The sequence below is a fragment of the Rhinopithecus roxellana genome, chromosome 10 (genome assembly GCF_007565055.1).
Source record: "Rhinopithecus roxellana isolate Shanxi Qingling chromosome 10, ASM756505v1, whole genome shotgun sequence".
NCBI classification, from domain to species: Eukaryota; Metazoa; Chordata; class Mammalia; order Primates; family Cercopithecidae; genus Rhinopithecus; species Rhinopithecus roxellana.
Genome location: NC_044558.1, coordinates 133,561,769 through 133,579,439, shown reverse-complemented (window position 1 = coordinate 133,579,439; position 17,671 = coordinate 133,561,769). Strand labels below are relative to the sequence as shown.

General features: G+C 45.8%; 2 protein-coding genes across 3 annotated transcripts in view; one reads left to right on the top strand and one right to left on the bottom strand.

The window, feature by feature from the left end:
- The window catches only part of SSPN (sarcospan), a 114,646-nt gene extending 98,472 nt beyond the window's left edge, over positions 1–16,174 (bottom strand). Inside the window, exon 1 of one of the 2 annotated variants that reach the window (XM_030939066.1) lies at positions 16,033–16,174. The gene's annotated coding sequence lies outside the window, so the exon portion shown is untranslated. The remainder of the gene's footprint in view (positions 1–16,032) is intronic. The other variant, XM_030939062.1, reaches the window with a different exon arrangement.
- Positions 13,026–16,190, top strand: BHLHE41 (basic helix-loop-helix family member e41). The gene is made up of 5 exons (XM_010379845.2): positions 13,026–13,458; positions 13,594–13,657; positions 14,000–14,107; positions 14,440–14,551; positions 15,014–16,190. The coding sequence occupies exons 1-5, from the start codon at positions 13,397–13,399 to the stop codon at positions 16,117–16,119; spliced, it is 1,452 nt and encodes a 483-aa protein (XP_010378147.2). The 5' UTR covers positions 13,026–13,396; the 3' UTR covers positions 16,120–16,190.
- The last annotated feature ends 1,481 nt before the right edge of the window (positions 16,191–17,671 follow it).

Here is a 17,671-nt window from a genome sequence, read left to right as displayed (position 1 = left end):
GGAGAAAATAAACCACCAAAATGATTGCGTATTTGGATATCTTTAGATACAGTTGGCCCTCTGTATCTACAGGTTCTACATCCACAGATTCAGCCAATCATGGATCAAAAATATTTGAATCAAAATAAATAAATAACAATACAAACTTTAAATTTCAGTGTTTATATAGTGTTTATGTCATATTAGGTACTATAAGTAATCTAGAGATGATTTCAAATATACGGGAGGATGTGCATAGGTTATAAGCAAATGCTATGCCTTATTTACATGGGACTTGAACATCCACAGATTTTAGTATCATGGGGTGGGGGGAGGTCCTGGAACCAATCCCTTGTGGATACTGAGGAATAATTGTTAATATTCAATGTAGTAGACTGGGTGCGGTGACTCATGCCTATAATCCCAGCATTTTGGGAGGCTGAGGTGGGTAGATCGCTTGAGGACAGGAGTTTGAGACCAGCCTCGCCAACAGGGTGAAACCCGTCTCTACTAAAATACAAAAAAATTAGCAGGGCATGGTGGTGGGCCCCTGTAATCTCAGCTACTTGGGAAGCTGAGGCAGGAGAATCGCTTGAAAACAGGAGGTGGGAGTTGCAATGAGCCAAGATTGTACCACTGTACTCCAGCCTGGGCAACAGAGCAAGACTCCATCTCAAATATATATACATAATATATATAACATATATTTTATATATACACACACATATATATGTATGCATACATATATATTCAAGGTAGTGACATATTTATCGGACATCTTCTACGTGACAGAAATACTAGTCACCTCACAACAGGCATATAAAATCCTCATTCTATAAGTGAGGACACTGAGGCTTAGGGAAGTTCAAAACCTTGCCTCTCCCAACTAGGCAAACAGGTATTTGTAAAGCTTAACCTTATGCTCACAGTTTCAGACCCCAAAGCCATGCTCTTTCTGGCATCATGAAGCCTCGCTTCTCTAAACATTACTTAACCTGTGCTGCAGTTTTTTCCTTTTTGGAATGGCGTTAACACACTATCTATATCAAAGCGTTGTTGAGCAATTAAATGAGTTAAGACTTGCAAAACACTAAAAGAGAGCATGGCACAGAGTAACTGCCATAAAAAAGTCTTGCTATTATTAAATGTAGAATGGCTGAGATAAAGAAGAAATAAGTCAAGATACCTCCCATGGCCAGCTAACGAAGTTTGAAACTTAATTCACCCGTGTCATTCATTTAAGACCTGAACAAAGCTTTAACTTACGACAAAGCATGGGCTAACAGGATTTCCCCCGATTTGTGCACAAATGTGGAACTATGTGACCTCTCAGAGGAGCTGTCTAAAGAGCATGATTTAAAAGGATAAGGTTGTGACCAGTACTGCCTATTTCCAAGTAGCACATGAAGTACTGTGGACTCTTAACTACATCTCATTAATGGAAAATCATGTTGACAGGTCTGGCCTTCTGTTTTATTGTTATTCACCTATTACTAGAGGAAAGGGCAATGGAAAGCAATAGGTTTACCTCTTGAACTTAAAATGTTACTCAATTCATCAATTATTTTCATACACCCATATTTTCTATGACACTCATAATTTGAACCAAGCAGCTCAAATGGAAAAAACAATAGCTACCATTTATTGCTCACCTACTAGGATGTGGGTGTTCTCTGTGTATTGTCACGGACATGCAATAAACAGTCAGAAGGAGGTTCTGCTATTTCTCTGTAGTTACATTTGAGAAAACCGACTCATTCATAATTTGTCCAAGGTCACGCAGCTACTCAGGGGAAAACAGCATTTAAACTCAGGTCCTCTTGATCTTAAAGCCTAAGTCCATACCAACTCTGCCACCACATGTAGCAACATGAAACACACTCATCTCTTGATATCTGTGGGGTATTGATTCCAGGATCTCCGGTGGATACCAAAATTCTTGGGTGCTCAAGTCCCTGACATAAAATGGCATAGTCTATTATATATAGCCTACACACATCATCCCATACACTTTAAAGCATCTCTAGATTACTTATAACACCTAATACAATGTAAATGCTAAATAAATAGTTAAACTGTATTGTTTAGAGAATAATGACAAGGGAAAAATGTCTGTACATGTTCAGTACAGACACAATTTATTTCCAAATATTTCTATTCCAAGGTTGGTTGAATCCATGGATAGGAGCCCACAGATAAGGAGGGTGGACTGTAATATGAAACAAGGACAGAAATATGTGATGTGTCTATTTCATTACCTTTGGTATGTCTGAAGCAGAATTTCTAAAACAGAATAAAAAGCCTGGGTTCCAGAAAAATCAGTAGTCCCATTATCCAATAACAAAATTGACTCAGAATTGTATCTCAGCGGGATCACCACTGGCAATGCAGGAATGTTGAGCAGGTGTGAACTCAAACCCAGGCCTGCTGATGGCTTGTGGTCACCGGGGCTATGTTTGGCAAGCGTAGTTTGATTTTGCAAGAAACCCTTGACCAGAAAAATCAAAACTTTCTTTCTGAATACATAATTAGAGAAACGAGAGCTATGTGTTTTTGCAAGTATGAGTGCCAGGAGCAAATGCAAAGTTGTTTTGAGGCTGAGGGTTGATGTGTTTCTGACCCTATTTCCAGCCTATCGAGGGCATGACTGACTGACCACCTCCAGGAGAATTCCTCCACATTTGTAGCGCATCCTCCAGACCTGGTCACTGCCTCCTGCATTTGCCCTAGCTCTCTTTTGTCTGTACTGACCCCTCGCTCCTTGCCTCCTCTGTGCCTACCAGCTTGGCATTCTGATGGATTGGCTTCACTGGCTCTCAATCCTCCCACTTTGTTCCGGAGTCTGAGGCTTGACTCCTACATCCTGGCACAGTGCTTGCTTCTTTCTGCACTCCTGGTAACTAAGCTCTTTGGCTCTGCCCCAGGACCCCCTCCTGTGATCCACTCAGCCCAGCAAACCTGTAAACACAGCTTGCCAGGCCAAACTCTGTGCCCCCCCCCCCCCCCCCCCCCCACTTCTGGCCTCTGAGAGCCATGTCCTGGATGTTACCTCACCAACCCATGGTCTCTGGAGCACCTGTGGAATTCGATTGGACTGGTTCCAGCTTTTACAGTCTCTCTGATTTGCTAATGCACACTGAAAGGAAGTAAAAGTTCTGCAAGTGAGAAACTCAACTTACCAAGGCTGCTAGGGAACAGAGCTTACTGCCTTCTGGGCACAGAACACATCCATCCCGGTACAATGACAAACAGCAACTCCACAGCCACAGGTCCTACCCCACGACAGAACTTCCCACTACTTCACTAAAGACTGTGCCAGACTACTGGGTTTCCTGCAATATCAGGAGCATTTTATGATCCTTCATGGCACCTACTTTCTAATCTCCATGTGCCTGGTAAAGCCAAGAAGTAAATATGCAGTACTCCAAGTATAGTGAGGGTGTCCCTGCCCGTAAAAGCCACACCAATATAGGAAAGTCCTAGTGGGGATGGGAGGGTGGGAACCAACATTATATTCCTCACCCTCAACAGGTACAAGGACACTTCAAATGTTATGTGGCTTGGTTATGACTTGTCATTCAAGTGTTTTCCTGGAACAAAGCCAACTTTGGTGTACAGATGATTTGGTGGAGCACATTTAGGAATCATTCAGAAAAGAGTTGCGTGTCTGTTCTGTGCTCAACACTGTCCTAGACATTGGGGATACAGCAGTAAACAATTCGGGTGTCTGTCTTCACGGAGCTTACAAACTAGTGTGGAAGACAGACACTGAAAAGTTGTATGAGTCTTTCAGGCAGTAGAAGTTATGAAAGAGAATTACAGGCACCAAGGGAGCTGACAGAAGGAGACAAATCTGGTCTAGGAACTCAGAGAAGGCTTCTTGGAGAAAGTGATGTTTCAGATGACACCTGAAGGTTGAGTAGGAGGAAGAGAAGGGAAAGGCATTGGGGAAGTGGGAAATCAAACAGTATGAGTGAAGGACCTGAGACAGCAAGAGCAGGGTACATTAAAAAATCTTTTTTGAAAGAAAGCCGGTATGCTGGATTCTAGAAAGGCGGGCAGAGAAATGAGCGATGAGACTGAGATGTAGGCAAGAACTAAATCACATTCAGGCCACTGAAGAGTATCAAGTTTGATTTTAACTTAATGGAAATAGGAAGCTATTAAAGGGTTTCGATCAAGAGAATGACATGAACAGAAAAATTGCGCTGGCTATGACTTAGTGATTGAATTCAGTGTGGTGGAGGGAGAGAGAAGGCATATACAGTGGATACAGGTGTGAGATATGCCAACTCAGCACCAGCTGCACTGCCTTCTCCACTCTGTCCTCATTACATAATAGAAACCTGGAATCACATTTTTCCAGAATCCCTTCCCCACCTCTTTCTAACTTAGATTCTGCCTTTGGGAGGCCCTTGTGCAAGATGTAGAAAGTGGCAGAGACACACCGTATTTCTCCCCTGGCAGCTGTGTGCAGATGTGAGGTTTACAGGAGCTTCTGGACAAGCTCCTGCAAGTCAGCCTCTCCCACATGGCAAACAGCTGAGCTCAATGGGATTCAGGTTTCCCTGAACCAATTGATTGTCAAGATTTCCTGGAAGTCAATAACAGTTTTTCCCAAAACTGGTAATCCCAGCCTTTCCAAAGTTTATGATTATGCCTTTAATCTCCTCTGTCAAATTCCTCCTACTTGAAATATCTAGGGTGGTTTTTATCTTCCTTACTAGACCCCAACTGTTAAAAGCAGGGAAGAAGCTCTTGCAGCATTTGGGATGAGAGATTGTGGGGGCCTGGTCTGGAGTGTGGGCAGTTAGGATTAAAGAGGGATGGATTTATAGATATTTAAGAGGTGGAATCTTCAGATATTGTTATTAATTGGATGGGGGAAGTGAGGGAATGAAGGGGTTAAGAATCATCACCGCATTCTTCGTTTAAAGGTCAGGCAGTCTTGCTAAATTTGCCATCCAGTCCCTGCACCTGAAAGTGATGTAGACATTAAGTTGACCAAATTCGCCAACAATCCTGTCAGGTCCCTTTCCAGGTTGAACTGCTGAGGTCAAAGAACTGAGGGAGTCAAATATATGATGATGAGTAAGTTGTCCTTTGCAGGATGTGAAAATCTATGTGTCAGAGGTTATGGGTCACTGTAATGAGTTATCTTCTTGTATGAAACCATTCATGCCTTCTCTGGAGCAAAGGAAATTAGCTAAGTCTAACCCTATCCAAATCTCCCCCTAAAAGAAACCTGCTAGGGCAATGACCAAGCAACTGGGGTCAGGGTGAGGGTTGGGGGGGCTGGGGATGAGAAGGAGCTTCCTAACAGAGACTACAGAGGATGTGGAACACCAAGAAGTAGAACAAATTACAGTCCAGAGCAAAATTAGCTTCAAACGCCAAAGAGAGAAAGTTTAAACACTAAGCCATCAGATCATACTTGTCAAGGGAGGTGGCAGAATCCCAGGGGAAGGTGGAGAGCAGAACAGGAGCGCATACAGTGAAATTATATATGCTTGGAAGGGGTGGATGTTGAACAGTCATCCTCACCATCAGAGAACTAGGGCAAATTGAGGAGGTAAATATAATGAAGGTCTAGATGGCTCAGGAAAGCAGGGAAGGAAGCATTTTCTCTTCCAGTGGTCTTTACAGGACAAGCCTTACCCACAAACCAAGGCCACTGACTACATATTCTGGAACGATTTCTAAAGTGCAATACCAGAGAAGTAGAGCTGTTTAAGTGTATCTCAAATGTACCAAAAAGGAGGCTTTTTTGGAACATAAAATAGCTTTAGGATAATTATTTCACTTTCTTAGTGATCTTTTCTCTTAAGAGAAATTTAATCCATTAAATTGTAAACTCATTGAAGACAACGTTCACTATTGAATCCCTAAAACCCATCACAGTGCACAGCTCATATAAGCACAGTAAATACTCATTCAATGGATGAGGACTGGATAGGAGATCCCAAGATGCTAGACACGGGGCAGCTCTATTCAGTGAGCTAACCACACACCCTTACCCTTGTGTCTGTCTGTAGGGAAATACATGCAGAATTCCCATTCAAAGATCAGAAATTTGAAGTCAACTAGAATGGGGTTAAGAATTTCCCCTCCCACCATCTTCCTCATCTCTCAACAACTCCTCTAAACACCAACCCTCCGGCAGGGGCTCCCATGACCTGAAGTAGAGGCTTCACCAAGGGAGGTGAAATGCTTGGATAGGAGATCCTCTCAGGGGCTGAGGGGAGAAGGTAACTGTTAAAACTCAAGACTCTTGCCAGTGACAACACCCAGGAGCACATCTAGGTCCCTATTGCCTGGCTTTGCCATTACTACGTGACAACAGACAAGTTTCCTAAGGTCTCTGAGCCTGAGTTTGTTCATCTGTAGAGTTGATGGTGCCTAGTTCGAAGAATTGAGAGACCTGGACATTGTTTATAAGACACCTGCCTTAATACCTGTCCATAGTAAAATGCTCCAAAGATACATTCTCTTCCAGCATTCACCTCCCAATCCCAGCCTTAGAAATTAGTCCCTCTTCTCCCATTGCACTGCACTTACTTACCTCTTCTTTCCTCCCTCATCTATTCCAGAACTCAACTGGATAGCATAGCTCTCCCACAATCTTCTGACCCTAAAGCAATTGTATCCTACATAAATGTGGCTAGAAGTGAATGAAGTGCAAAATCCTAGGTGTATTCAAGGAACTATCAGAGAGTGCCTTTCTCCTGGAAGTTGCTCTCTTCAAGCCAACTGCTAGAGGCAGAATACACAGCTGCAGGGACAGGACAACCAGAGGACAGGTCTGCTACATAAAAAGACAGACAATCATTTCCAAGAAAACATGCAGCTGAAATTTGCATTCTACAGGAAGAAGAGCAAACTCTATCAAATTTCCTCCCTAAGCAGATTTCTACAATTATTAGAACTTAAAAATACAGATGTTAAGGACCATGTGCTTAAGGAGTTAGTTAAGTTTGTGCAATTGCAGATAGGAAGATTGACATTTTTCTGAAATTGGAATTAAATACCCTAATACAATAGAATGATGCTGCCAACTCATATGGCATAATAGAGGAGAACAGACTCACTGATGAAAAAAGAAGAGGACATGGACAAATCATTTCCTTTTAGTCACATCACGGCCGAGATGGCTAATGCCAACCCAGTATCTAGTGTACACTTCCCCTTTACTAAAAGAACCCCTGTATTGCTGTGGAGTCTCAGCTAGAAAACTACATTTCTAACCCCCTGCAATGGGATTGGACAATGAGATGGGTGGAGCTTGCAAAAAAAAAAAAAAAAAAAAAAAAAAAAAGCTCCTTAAAGGGACCTTGCTTAGCTGGCAGGCACCCTTTCATCTTTCCCTGCAGGAGTTCCTGCAGCCATCTTCTGATCATGGGGTGATCTTGCAGATGGACGCTGGTGGAGAGTGGAAAAGCAGAAGTCTGGGATACTGATGCCACTTTTACCACTTCACATTACTCCTGGACTGCTTACCTTCCTTTTATGTGACCAAAAAGTAACTTCCTAATTTAAGTGGCTGTTATTTTGGCTAAAATGCAAATCTTAACTAATATACACATCCTAGATTTCAATCAGTTTCCTTATTAATGGTGATTACAAGTTAACACCAGAACCATAGCACTTTTTGGGTAATTGTTATATACGATTTATTGCTTTAACTGTGAAATAAAAAGTTTTATACCAATAGTTTTGATTGTAAGTCTAGATTTAACCCTTCTTAGCTAGTTTTCTGTTGTTGTTGCTTTTTTAAAGTAGGAGTACCTTTAAAGTCGGAAGAAGTATCTATTACTGATAGCTCTCTGCACCAGGTGGACACCATCTGACAATTGATGTAAGGACCCTATGGAGCCCATAGTGGGTGGGTGAGAGAAGTGGACGCTTAGTGTATTTTATTTCTATTTGAATGTGATTCATATTGCATAAGCAGGTTTCTCTTTGAAGATTTTTCCAAGAATTTTCATCAGCAGTAACAAGGGAAACATACCCCTCTTCCTTCAGACTTCCACCATCCAACTAGTCCAGGAGAATCCAGAGAAATGGTGGAGAACACTTTGTGAAAATCCTTACAGGGTTGTCGTCTTCTCCTCATGCTACTTTTCTGGTTTCATTATGGATCCACCTCAATCAGTGTGAGAAGTACATGGGCACCAGGAGGGACCAGGCAGATACTTAGGGGCAGAAGGGCCAGGGAATCCTCCTATTGTGGTCTTTGGGCTTGGCTCTCTCCTAGTTGTCTTTTGTATGTTAAGAACTCCAGGAATGTTGAGCACACATGAAATTCAGAACAGCCTGCATAAATGGTTTTGATAGTCACATAAATATGAAAATACAAATGATTTCAGCAGGAATAAAATTTATTTCTAATACTCAATATTATCTGCTCCTTGAAGCTATGCAAAGACTAATAAATGCATAAACTTCTTGAGCAGTGTTACATAAATATAAAACATGATTCATAGATATGTTTATGGCCACAGACACATTAATTGATAGTCTACAGAAAGACTTACGTTCCTTTACAAATTAAAAAGGGAACACGTGTGCTGTTTCTGCTCATTTGCTGAGTATGCAACTGGAAAACCCAATCTTCTATTCTGGGATTTAAAATCTGGTACTTTCAGCAAATAACATCATCAATATTTTAAAGTCATACTGGCTTCTGGTAAGTAGCAGTGGAATTGCCGTCCCTCCTTAAATCCTTCTCTGAGGCACCCTTCTCTCTGTGGTGTGCTCCACAACATTAACTCTTCTCCTTTGAGAGCAGGCGTGCATGCCAAGAGCAGAAATTCCTAGGGAAGCTTTTGTAAGTCCAGATCCCACCCCGCTGTCCCCTCCAGGCCTTGATTTTAGCATCAACCCAAAACTTTTTTGGATTTTTGTGGACTCTGCTTAACTTTGATGTAGAATGTCTGTAGATTCTTGTCTACTGTCTAAAACAGAGGTGATTAAGAATGGCTTCTGCCCTTCAGATGGGCCATTTTCACAATATCACAGGCAGGAGACTCTATGCCCCTAAGTAGATCTTGGGCCTTTAAGGCCATCAGAGTTTGGATCAGACTTCGGTTCCTAAAACACCCTGGAGTTAATTATCCAGAAGGGCCGTAGGGCTTGCAGAGCCCTAAAGAGGCAGAAAACCCTCTATTCCCCCATGGAAACTTTAATCCTTTCAGGTGAGTTCTATTTCTGTTGGAAATCCAAGACTTTGCAAACAGGATAAGACCTTCTAAAGTCACAGGGTGAATATAATGAGTGCAGGACTTAGGATACTTAGGCAGGGGGTAGAATTGGCCTTAGTATTTCCTTTCATTAGCGTCTCTATAGGTAATGATTTCCTTACTTAACCAAAGAAAAGCAATGGAAGCGGCTACCCCTCGCCTATTAAAAGGAGAAAGATGGATATCTTTAATTGAAAGCAAAGCATCACAAAATTCTTTAATTATAAGCTCAAATGGGGCTTTGAGCTCATCTTGTATCTTCTTGGCTTTCAGCAGGATAGCATTAAGCTTTCCCAAAAAGATAAGACTCAACCTATTTTAAAACATATCCAAAGATGGCATTCCAGTTTCTGTTCCTTTGTTAGGGTACTTTTTTCCCCTTTCTAACCTCACCACAGGTGAACTTTTCCTATTGCTAACCTGAAGTCTTCACATTAGAGCTTGGCTCAGTTTGCTCAGCAGAGCTGGTGAATAGCTGGTCACCATCAGCCTTTTCTAAACTGTACTTCCATCTGTCCATCTGTACAAAATTATAACAACTAATTAGGATATTTGGATTTAAATCAATAAATTTGAACCCAGATGCCAAATGAATGACTCACTGACATGGCAAAAGACTGCCTCCCTTCTTTTTGCCATAGCTTTTCTTATCTCTGTCATCAGCTCCAATGCTAACATCTCTCCCTTTTCCATCTCTCTTGCAAAACTCCCCACACAAGTTCATTCACACACACACACACACACACGCACACACACACAAATGTGCACATTTATACTGGTAAATAGAAAAACATCCCTGAAGCAGCTAGTTAACACTTACACCTTACCCCTCACTATTCACATTGAGGGGTAAGAGTTCAGGGTCCAGACTCTGGAACCCATTGTCTGGGCCTAAATCCTGGCTCTGGGACCTTGGAAACATTTTGTAATCTCACTTTGTAAGCATTTTCTCATCTGTAGAATGGAAACAATAATAGTATCTACCTTAGAGGGTTGCGGAAATGATTAATGAGTTAATACACAAAAGCTCTTTGAATGCAGTCTGTTACTCTAATCCTAAAGGCTATATAGTTGTTAGCTATTGTTACACCCTTCTTGCAGCAAAGGGATATTCAGAGGCATCAAACTATGCCCAATATTCCAGAAGCCAAGAGTTTGAGAAAGAACAGGAGTGGGATTCAAGTTTAAGGGAAGTGGGGGTAAGCAAGAAGAGTCGCCAGGGTGAAAGATCAAAGAAAAATAGGGCAAAAAGCAAACAGGAGATTAACAAAACTACAGAGAAAGGGCAAAAGCTGGCATTTAACAGGGAAAAGGTAGACAGAGAACATAAGGGAAAGGAAGATAAAGAAGAAATGAAAAAGGGAAATGTGAGTAAAAAGGTGAGTACGTAAAGGAAAGACAGAAGAGGAAAAGGGTACCAAGAACAACAAAGGAGATCAAAAATGGAAAAAGACCCCATTTGCAGTTTGAGTCGGTATCGCGGGAAAAGGGTATGGAAGTAGGGAAGCTTGGGGCAGAAGGGATGGGGGAAAGAGGAGGTTCAAAGAGATAACAGATAAAAGTTTCATTTGTCATTTGCAGCTTTTTGTCCCTTTAAATTATGGGGCGCTGCAAGCTTACTTAACTCACCCTTGAGCCTCAAGGCTCCTGATCATGTTCCTCCTATTCCAACTTGCATTTAATCTCTGCCCCAGACTTAGCTTCTAAGGTTTGCCCTGGTCAGATGTCTGCCTTGTGTTTTTAGCCCAACACATTTTTGATTTTGATTAAGGCCAAAATGCAGTGATCTTGTCTTTATTTCATTTTCCCTAACCAGTCATCCTTTTCAAGTGAAATTTAGCTCTGGAGCAAATGTTTGCATCCCCTTTCTACTCCAAACATTCGGAAATCTAGAAGGGGAACTGGTATTTTAATTTTTAAATTATTCACCTAACGGCATTCCCATTTTTAGTCAATTAAAAAGAGGTAAAAATGATACAGTACTGCAAGAATAGGTCGCTTTTAGGTCTCCAACGTGCCCTCACCATTAAAAGATCTTAATTACCTAACCTTTTGGAAATAGGACAGAGGTCGGACGGAGGTTTAAAATAAAGTCGGCATTTTAAAAATACTTTTTAAATTAAGAACCATCGTGATTAAATTGCCTGTTTGGTGCAAAATACCTCCCCCTATTTGAGGAACTCTAGAGACCTTAGAAGGCCCTCTAAACAGATGAACTGAACGGACCGCGAGCGTCTCCTCACGCCGGGGTGATCCTGGGCCGCCGCCGCCGCCCGAGTCACGAAGCCAGACGCAGTGCGCGTCTCCGCCCAGGACTCCGGAGACTGCAGCAGCGCGAGCGGCCGCCGCGGCCCGGGCTGCTCCTGGAGTCAGGGAGGAGACGCGACTCCCGCAGACACGTGACCTCCTCCCAGCCGCCGCTTCCCGCGACCCAGATCCGTCCCCGGAACCCGTGCCCGGCGGGGCGGGCTGGGGGACACGTAGCGGGCGCCCCAGTCCCTGCTGCGCCCTGGTGCGTGTACCTTCGGCGTTCTCCCCTCGGTTCACTTATCACTGGCGATAATCAGTGTTTCGGAGATCACCCCGGGAAGAATGTAAATATCCCTCTCGGTGCAGGAAAAACCTTGGTTTTATCTGTATGCTTTTACGTGTATCTAGAGAAATATATATATCCCCTCCATCCCACCCCTGGGAGTCCCTCAAGACATGCTTTCCCCTGAACTCGCAGGGCGGCGTTGGCAGTGCACATCCCCGGGCACCTCCTGGTAACTCTCACTAGCAATGAGTCAGGCTCCCGGGGTGGCTCTGGGGAAAGGTAACCCGGCTCTTGCTGGCCCGTGCTTCCCGGCGCCGAGCGCCGCGGCTGCAGGGCGAGCGCGCGCGCGCACGGGTTCCCCGGAGCAGTGATGTGGCAGCAGCGGCAGGTCGGATCACGTTGCTGGCCCTGTGCTGGTACCCGTTTGAGACAGGATTAAGGAGGGAGGCTTTGGAGGTGCCAGCGGTAGTAAACGTGGGCTCTGCACACTCCAGGCGTCTCTTATCGCGCGGGGGGACGGGGGGATGGGGAAAGCACGTAGCGTCACCGGAGGCTCGGAACGCCGCGGAGTTGAGCGGGCGGGTGATAAATGCTGCATAGCTTTTCTGTGATAGCCCCTCTCGTGCCACCCCCTTCTCCCTCCCCAGCCCCCACTCAACCCCGGCTCGCTCCCCGCCGCGTTCCTCCAGGCTCCAGGAGCACACGCGGCTCCAAACGTCGTCATCTGCTGCTGTGATTAGTGGCACCGCAATTCCGGCTGCTGCGGGGAAGTTTAGGTGGCCCAGGAACGCCGTGTCACCGAAAGACACTTGGATTGCGACATTCGGACCCAGTGACAACCTTTTCATGTGTCTTAAATCCTTCAAGGAGCGGATTGCAAGTTGCTTCTTCTCGAGGCAACCTCTCCGCCCCACTGATCAGTGAGCAAACAAGTCTCCAAAATTTCCTTTGGGACTCAAGTTTACCCACCGCGAATTCTCTTTTTCTTTCCTTTTTATGGTTCAAACCAATAGCACAATCGGTGGAAAAGCAAAAAGCCACGTTCACATTCCATAATGACGGACGAACCCAGGGAGTCGCATTTCCGAGCCGAGGAAGCTCAGGCTGCCCCGCACCCCTGCACCCCCACTTCCCCCTCCCCCTGCCGACTGCATCGCCTTTGGGAAGATGAATAGCTTGGCCGAAGTTGTTTTTCCTTTCCGGTGGCCCTGATCAGGTGTCCCCGCCCCCTCCTGCCGTTCGCCTTCTCTCGCCGCCTTCTCCCGACTCCCCCTCCCGGCCCGGCCCCTCCTCCCCCGCCCCCCTCCGGGCTGGACCGCGGATGGTACGTTCCGCACGTGAGCTGGGTGCTGGTCTGGCCGGCGACGCGCGTGCCCTGTGGCCAAACACTGCCTGGAGTGAGAGCAAACTACCAGCGCAGTGGGGCCGGCGCGAGTGTGCGTGTGTGTGCGTGTGTGTGTGCGAGCGCGGTGGAGGGGGGACCAACTGCTTCACACTTTCAACACTGCACTGAAGAGGGAGAGCGAGAGAGAGAGAGACTGGAGACGCACAGATCCCCCCAAGATCTCCCAAGCCTACCGTCCCACAGATTATTGTACAGAGCCCCAAAAATCGAAACAGAGGAAACGAACAGCAGTTGAACATGGACGAAGGAATTCCTCATTTGCAAGAGAGACAGTTACTGGAACATAGAGATTTTATAGGGTAAGGTGCACGCACCCTTGCGACTGTCTGTCTAGGCTTTGGTTTGATTTTTCTCTTCTCCAGAAAGTGGTATGGAGCTGGCGAGGGCAGAGCCCCTCCCCGAATGGGTGCCTGATGCTGATTTCTGTTTTGCAGACTGGACTATTCCTCTTTGTATATGTGTAAACCCAAAAGGAGCATGAAACGAGACGATACCAAGGTAAGTGTAAGTTCCTGATATTCCTCATAACCTGCATGGGTAGTTAATTAGGGCCATTGATTTCACAGCGAAGCTCTGCCTGCAAATATATTCCAGCCCCTGAGCTTCCCCAACTGTGAATTTTAAGTGGCTGGCTGGGTACTCTCAAGGGGATATTAAACATCATACCTGAATTTAAATTGCATTGCAGAACAGTCCAGAGGAAAGAGGTTTCTTGGGTGTAGTTTATCACATAGTATGTTTTATGGTGATGGGGGACGGGGAGGGACAGACGAGGGTAATATCCAATAAATGAATGTTTCGCTTACTGTTTTCTGTTTTCCATGACTCTCATATATTAAGGATACCTACAAATTACCGCACAGATTAATAGAAAAGAAAAGAAGAGACCGAATTAATGAATGCATTGCTCAGCTGAAAGATTTACTGCCTGAACATCTGAAATTGACAGTAAGATGCACATTTTCATTCTTTGCTGCTCTCCAAGGGCGTTGTAATAGTCTGGTGCGACTCCCAGAAAATATAAGAATAAATGTAAATATAAGTTCCTGATTTACAACTTGTGCTATACCGTACAGAGTTTCCCGCAAACTCAGAGTAGGTGCTCCCAGCTGAAGGCAAGAAATCATTTATAACCTGTCTTGTGGAAAGCTCAAGAAGTATAAGAATAGTACTTCTTTCAAAGTGTTTGCTTAAATTGCTGTGCTGAATGGACAGCCAATTAAGCCAAATGTGTGTTTTATAAGTAACCAAGTGCCCCTTTCTTTTTTGCACTACTGCAGACTCTGGGGCATCTGGAGAAAGCCGTAGTCTTGGAATTAACTCTGAAACACTTAAAAGCTTTAACCGCCTTAACCGAGCAACAGCATCAGAAGATAATTGCTTTACAGAATGGTAAGTCAGTTCAGGGAGGCCAGCCTACCCTAATGAAGCGGGCAGCCCACAGGGGAGCAGTGTCAGGACTCCTTCACCCGCACCCCACCTCTTTCGGTGGGCTCATGGGCTCCCTCTCATTTGTTAAATTGCTTTATACTTTCCCTTCATTGGAAGGAGCCCATTTCCCGAAGCATCCTAGAGGGTTTCAGCAGAACTCGGAGGAATCAGGTTTTAAAGTGGCGGTTGCACCCGCTCCACTTTGGTTTTCAGCTGAGAGGAGAGCGCCCTCTTCCAGCTCCGCACCTCCGCCACCCCCCTTCTCTCGGCAACCAGTGGATTGTATCACTTGAATACTGGGGAAAACCGAGATCACTTTAGTCGATGCAGGGCCCACGTGATAAGCAGATGTTTTAACGTGGGTATGTTTCTTCTTGCCTCCACTCCTCCGTCCCCACCCCCCCCATCCCTTCCTCATCCTAGGGGAGCGATCTCTGAAATCGCCCATTCAGTCCGACTTGGATGCGTTCCACTCGGGATTTCAAACATGCGCCAAAGAAGTCTTGCAATACCTCTCCCGGTTTGAGAGCTGGACACCCAGGGAGCCGCGGTGTGTCCAGCTGATCAACCACTTGCACGCCGTGGCCACCCAGTTCTTGCCCACCCCGCAGCTGTTGACTCAACAGGTCCCTCTGAGCAAAGGCACTGGCGCTCCCTCGGCCGCCGGGTCGGCGGCCGCCCCCTGCCTGGAGCGCACGGGGCAGAAGCTGGAGCCCCTCGCCTACTGCGTGCCGGTCATCCAGCGGACTCAGCCCAGCGCCGAGCTCGCCGCCGAGAATGACACGGACACCGACAGCGGCTACGGCGGCGAAGCCGAGGCCCGGCCGGACCGCGAGAAAGGCAAAGGCGCTGGGGCGAGCCGCGTCACCATCAAGCAGGAGCCTCCCGGGGAGGATTTGCCGGCGCCCAAGAGGATGAAGCTGGATTCCCGCGGCGGCGGCAGCGGCGGCGGCCCGGGGGGCGGCGCGGCGGCGGCTGCAGCTGCGCTCCTGGGGCCCGACCCTGCCGCCGCAGCCGCGTTGCTGAGACCCGACGCCGCCCTGCTCAGCTCGCTGGTGGCGTTCGGCGGAGGCGGGGGCGCGCCTTTCCCGCAGCCCGCGGCCGCCGCGGCCCCCTTCTGCCTGCCCTTCTGCTTCCTCTCGCCTTCTGCAGCCGCCGCCTACGTGCAGCCCTTCCTGGACAAGAGCGGCCTGGAGAAGTATCTGTACCCGGCGGCGGCTGCCGCCCCGTTCCCACTGCTATACCCCGGCATCCCTGCCCCGGCCGCAGCTGCGGCCGCCGCCGCCGCCGCTGCCGCCGCCGCCGCCGCCTTCCCCTGCCTGTCCTCGGTGTTGTCGCCCCCTCCCGAGAAGGCCGGCGCCGCCGCCGCCGCGACCCTCCTGCCGCACGAGGTGGCGCCCCTTGGGGCGCCGCACCCACAGCACCCGCACGGCCGCACCCACCTGCCCTTCGCCTGCCCCCGCGAGCCGGGGAACCCGGAGAGCTCTGCTCAGGAAGATCCCTCGCAGCCAGGAAAGGAAGCCCCCTGAATCCTTGCGTCTCAAAGGACGGAGGTTCAAGCGGAGTGAGAAGTTAAAACACCCTTAACGTCTTTAAGGGAGGAAGTGTAATAGATGCACGACAGGCATAAACAAGAACAACAAAACAGGTGTTATGTGTACATTTGGAGTTCCTGTTTTGCTCATCCCTCACCACCCCACCCTCCACACACTAACATCCCTTTCTTCTCCCCACCAGCTGTAAAAGATCCTCTGCGAAAGATACTGGGTCTTTTTTTTTTTTTTTTTTTTTTTAAGTAATCCCCCAAATAAGTTTTGTCCCCTTTTAGGCCATGTTCCATTATCTCTTAAAATTGGAACCTAATTCGAGAGGAAGTCAGAAGGGTCTGTTCTGTGGGTGAGCTAGGTGAACCCCGGGGTAGGGGAAAGATGTTAACACCTTTGACGTCTTTGACTGAAGTTGACATGGAACAGCAGATAGTTGTTATGTAGAGGTAGTTCTCAAAGCTGCCCTGCCTGTTTTAGGAGACTTTCCACAAACAGATTGAGGATCTTTTAGAACTGCATTTACTCTTCAATATTTTCTAATGTTCAGCTTTCTAAAAGGCATCTATTTTTCAAAGAAGTGAGGATGCAGTTGCTCACGTTGCAACCTATTCTGAAGTGGTTTAAATGGTATCTCTTAGTAACTTGCACTTGTTAAAGAAACACGGAGCTGGGCCATCGTCAGAACTAAGTCAGGGAAGGTGATGGATGAGAAGGCCAGAATCATTCCTAGTACATTTGCTAACACTTTATTGAGAAATTGACCGTGAATCAATGGACTCATCTTAATTTCTTTATACAGATTTCTGTTTATCCATAGATAGGTATCTATACATACACATCCCGAGTGCATCTATTCCCACTCTCATTAATCCATCATGTTCCTAAATTTTTGTAATCTTACTGTAAAAAAGTGCACTGAACTTAAAAACAAAACAAAACAAACAAAAGTCCAAACTGATATATCCTATATTCTGCTAAATGACAAAAGTGAACGAAAGCATTTAACTGGCCAATTTTGTTTGGAAATGCTGTAAAGATATGGAATGAAGTCCTGTGAGGCCTTCCTATCTCCAAGTCTATGTATTTTCTGGAGACCAAACCAGATACCAGATAATCACAAAGAAAGCTTTTTTAATAAGGCTTAAACCAAGACCTTGTCTAGATATTTTTAGTTTGTTGCCAAGGTAGCACTGTGAGAAATCTCACTTGGATGTTATGTAAGGGGTGAGACACAACAGTCTATGAGTGAGGAAAATATCTGGATCTTTTCGTCAGTTTGGTGCATTTGCTGCTGCTGTTGCTACTGTTTGCCTCAAACGCTGTGTTTAAACAACGTTAAACTCTTAGCCTACAAGGTGGCTGTTATGTACATAGTTGTTAATACATCCAATTAATGATGTCTGACATGCTATTTTTGTAGGGAGAAAATATGTGCTAATGATATTTTGAGTTAAAATATCTTTTGGGGAGGATTTGCTGAAAAGTTGCACTTTTGTTACAACGCTTATGCTTGGTACAAGCTTATGCTGTCTTA

Coding starts and splice junctions, on each gene's coding strand:
- BHLHE41 (XM_010379845.2), top strand. CDS start 13,397: ATGGACGAAGGAATTCCTCATTTGCAAGAGAGACAGTTACTGGAACAT. Junction 13,658..13,999: donor TGAAACGAGACGATACCAAG/GTAAGTGTAAGT, acceptor TCATATATTAAG/GATACCTACAAATTACCGCA. Junction 14,552..15,013: donor GATAATTGCTTTACAGAATG/GTAAGTCAGTTC, acceptor TCCTCATCCTAG/GGGAGCGATCTCTGAAATCG.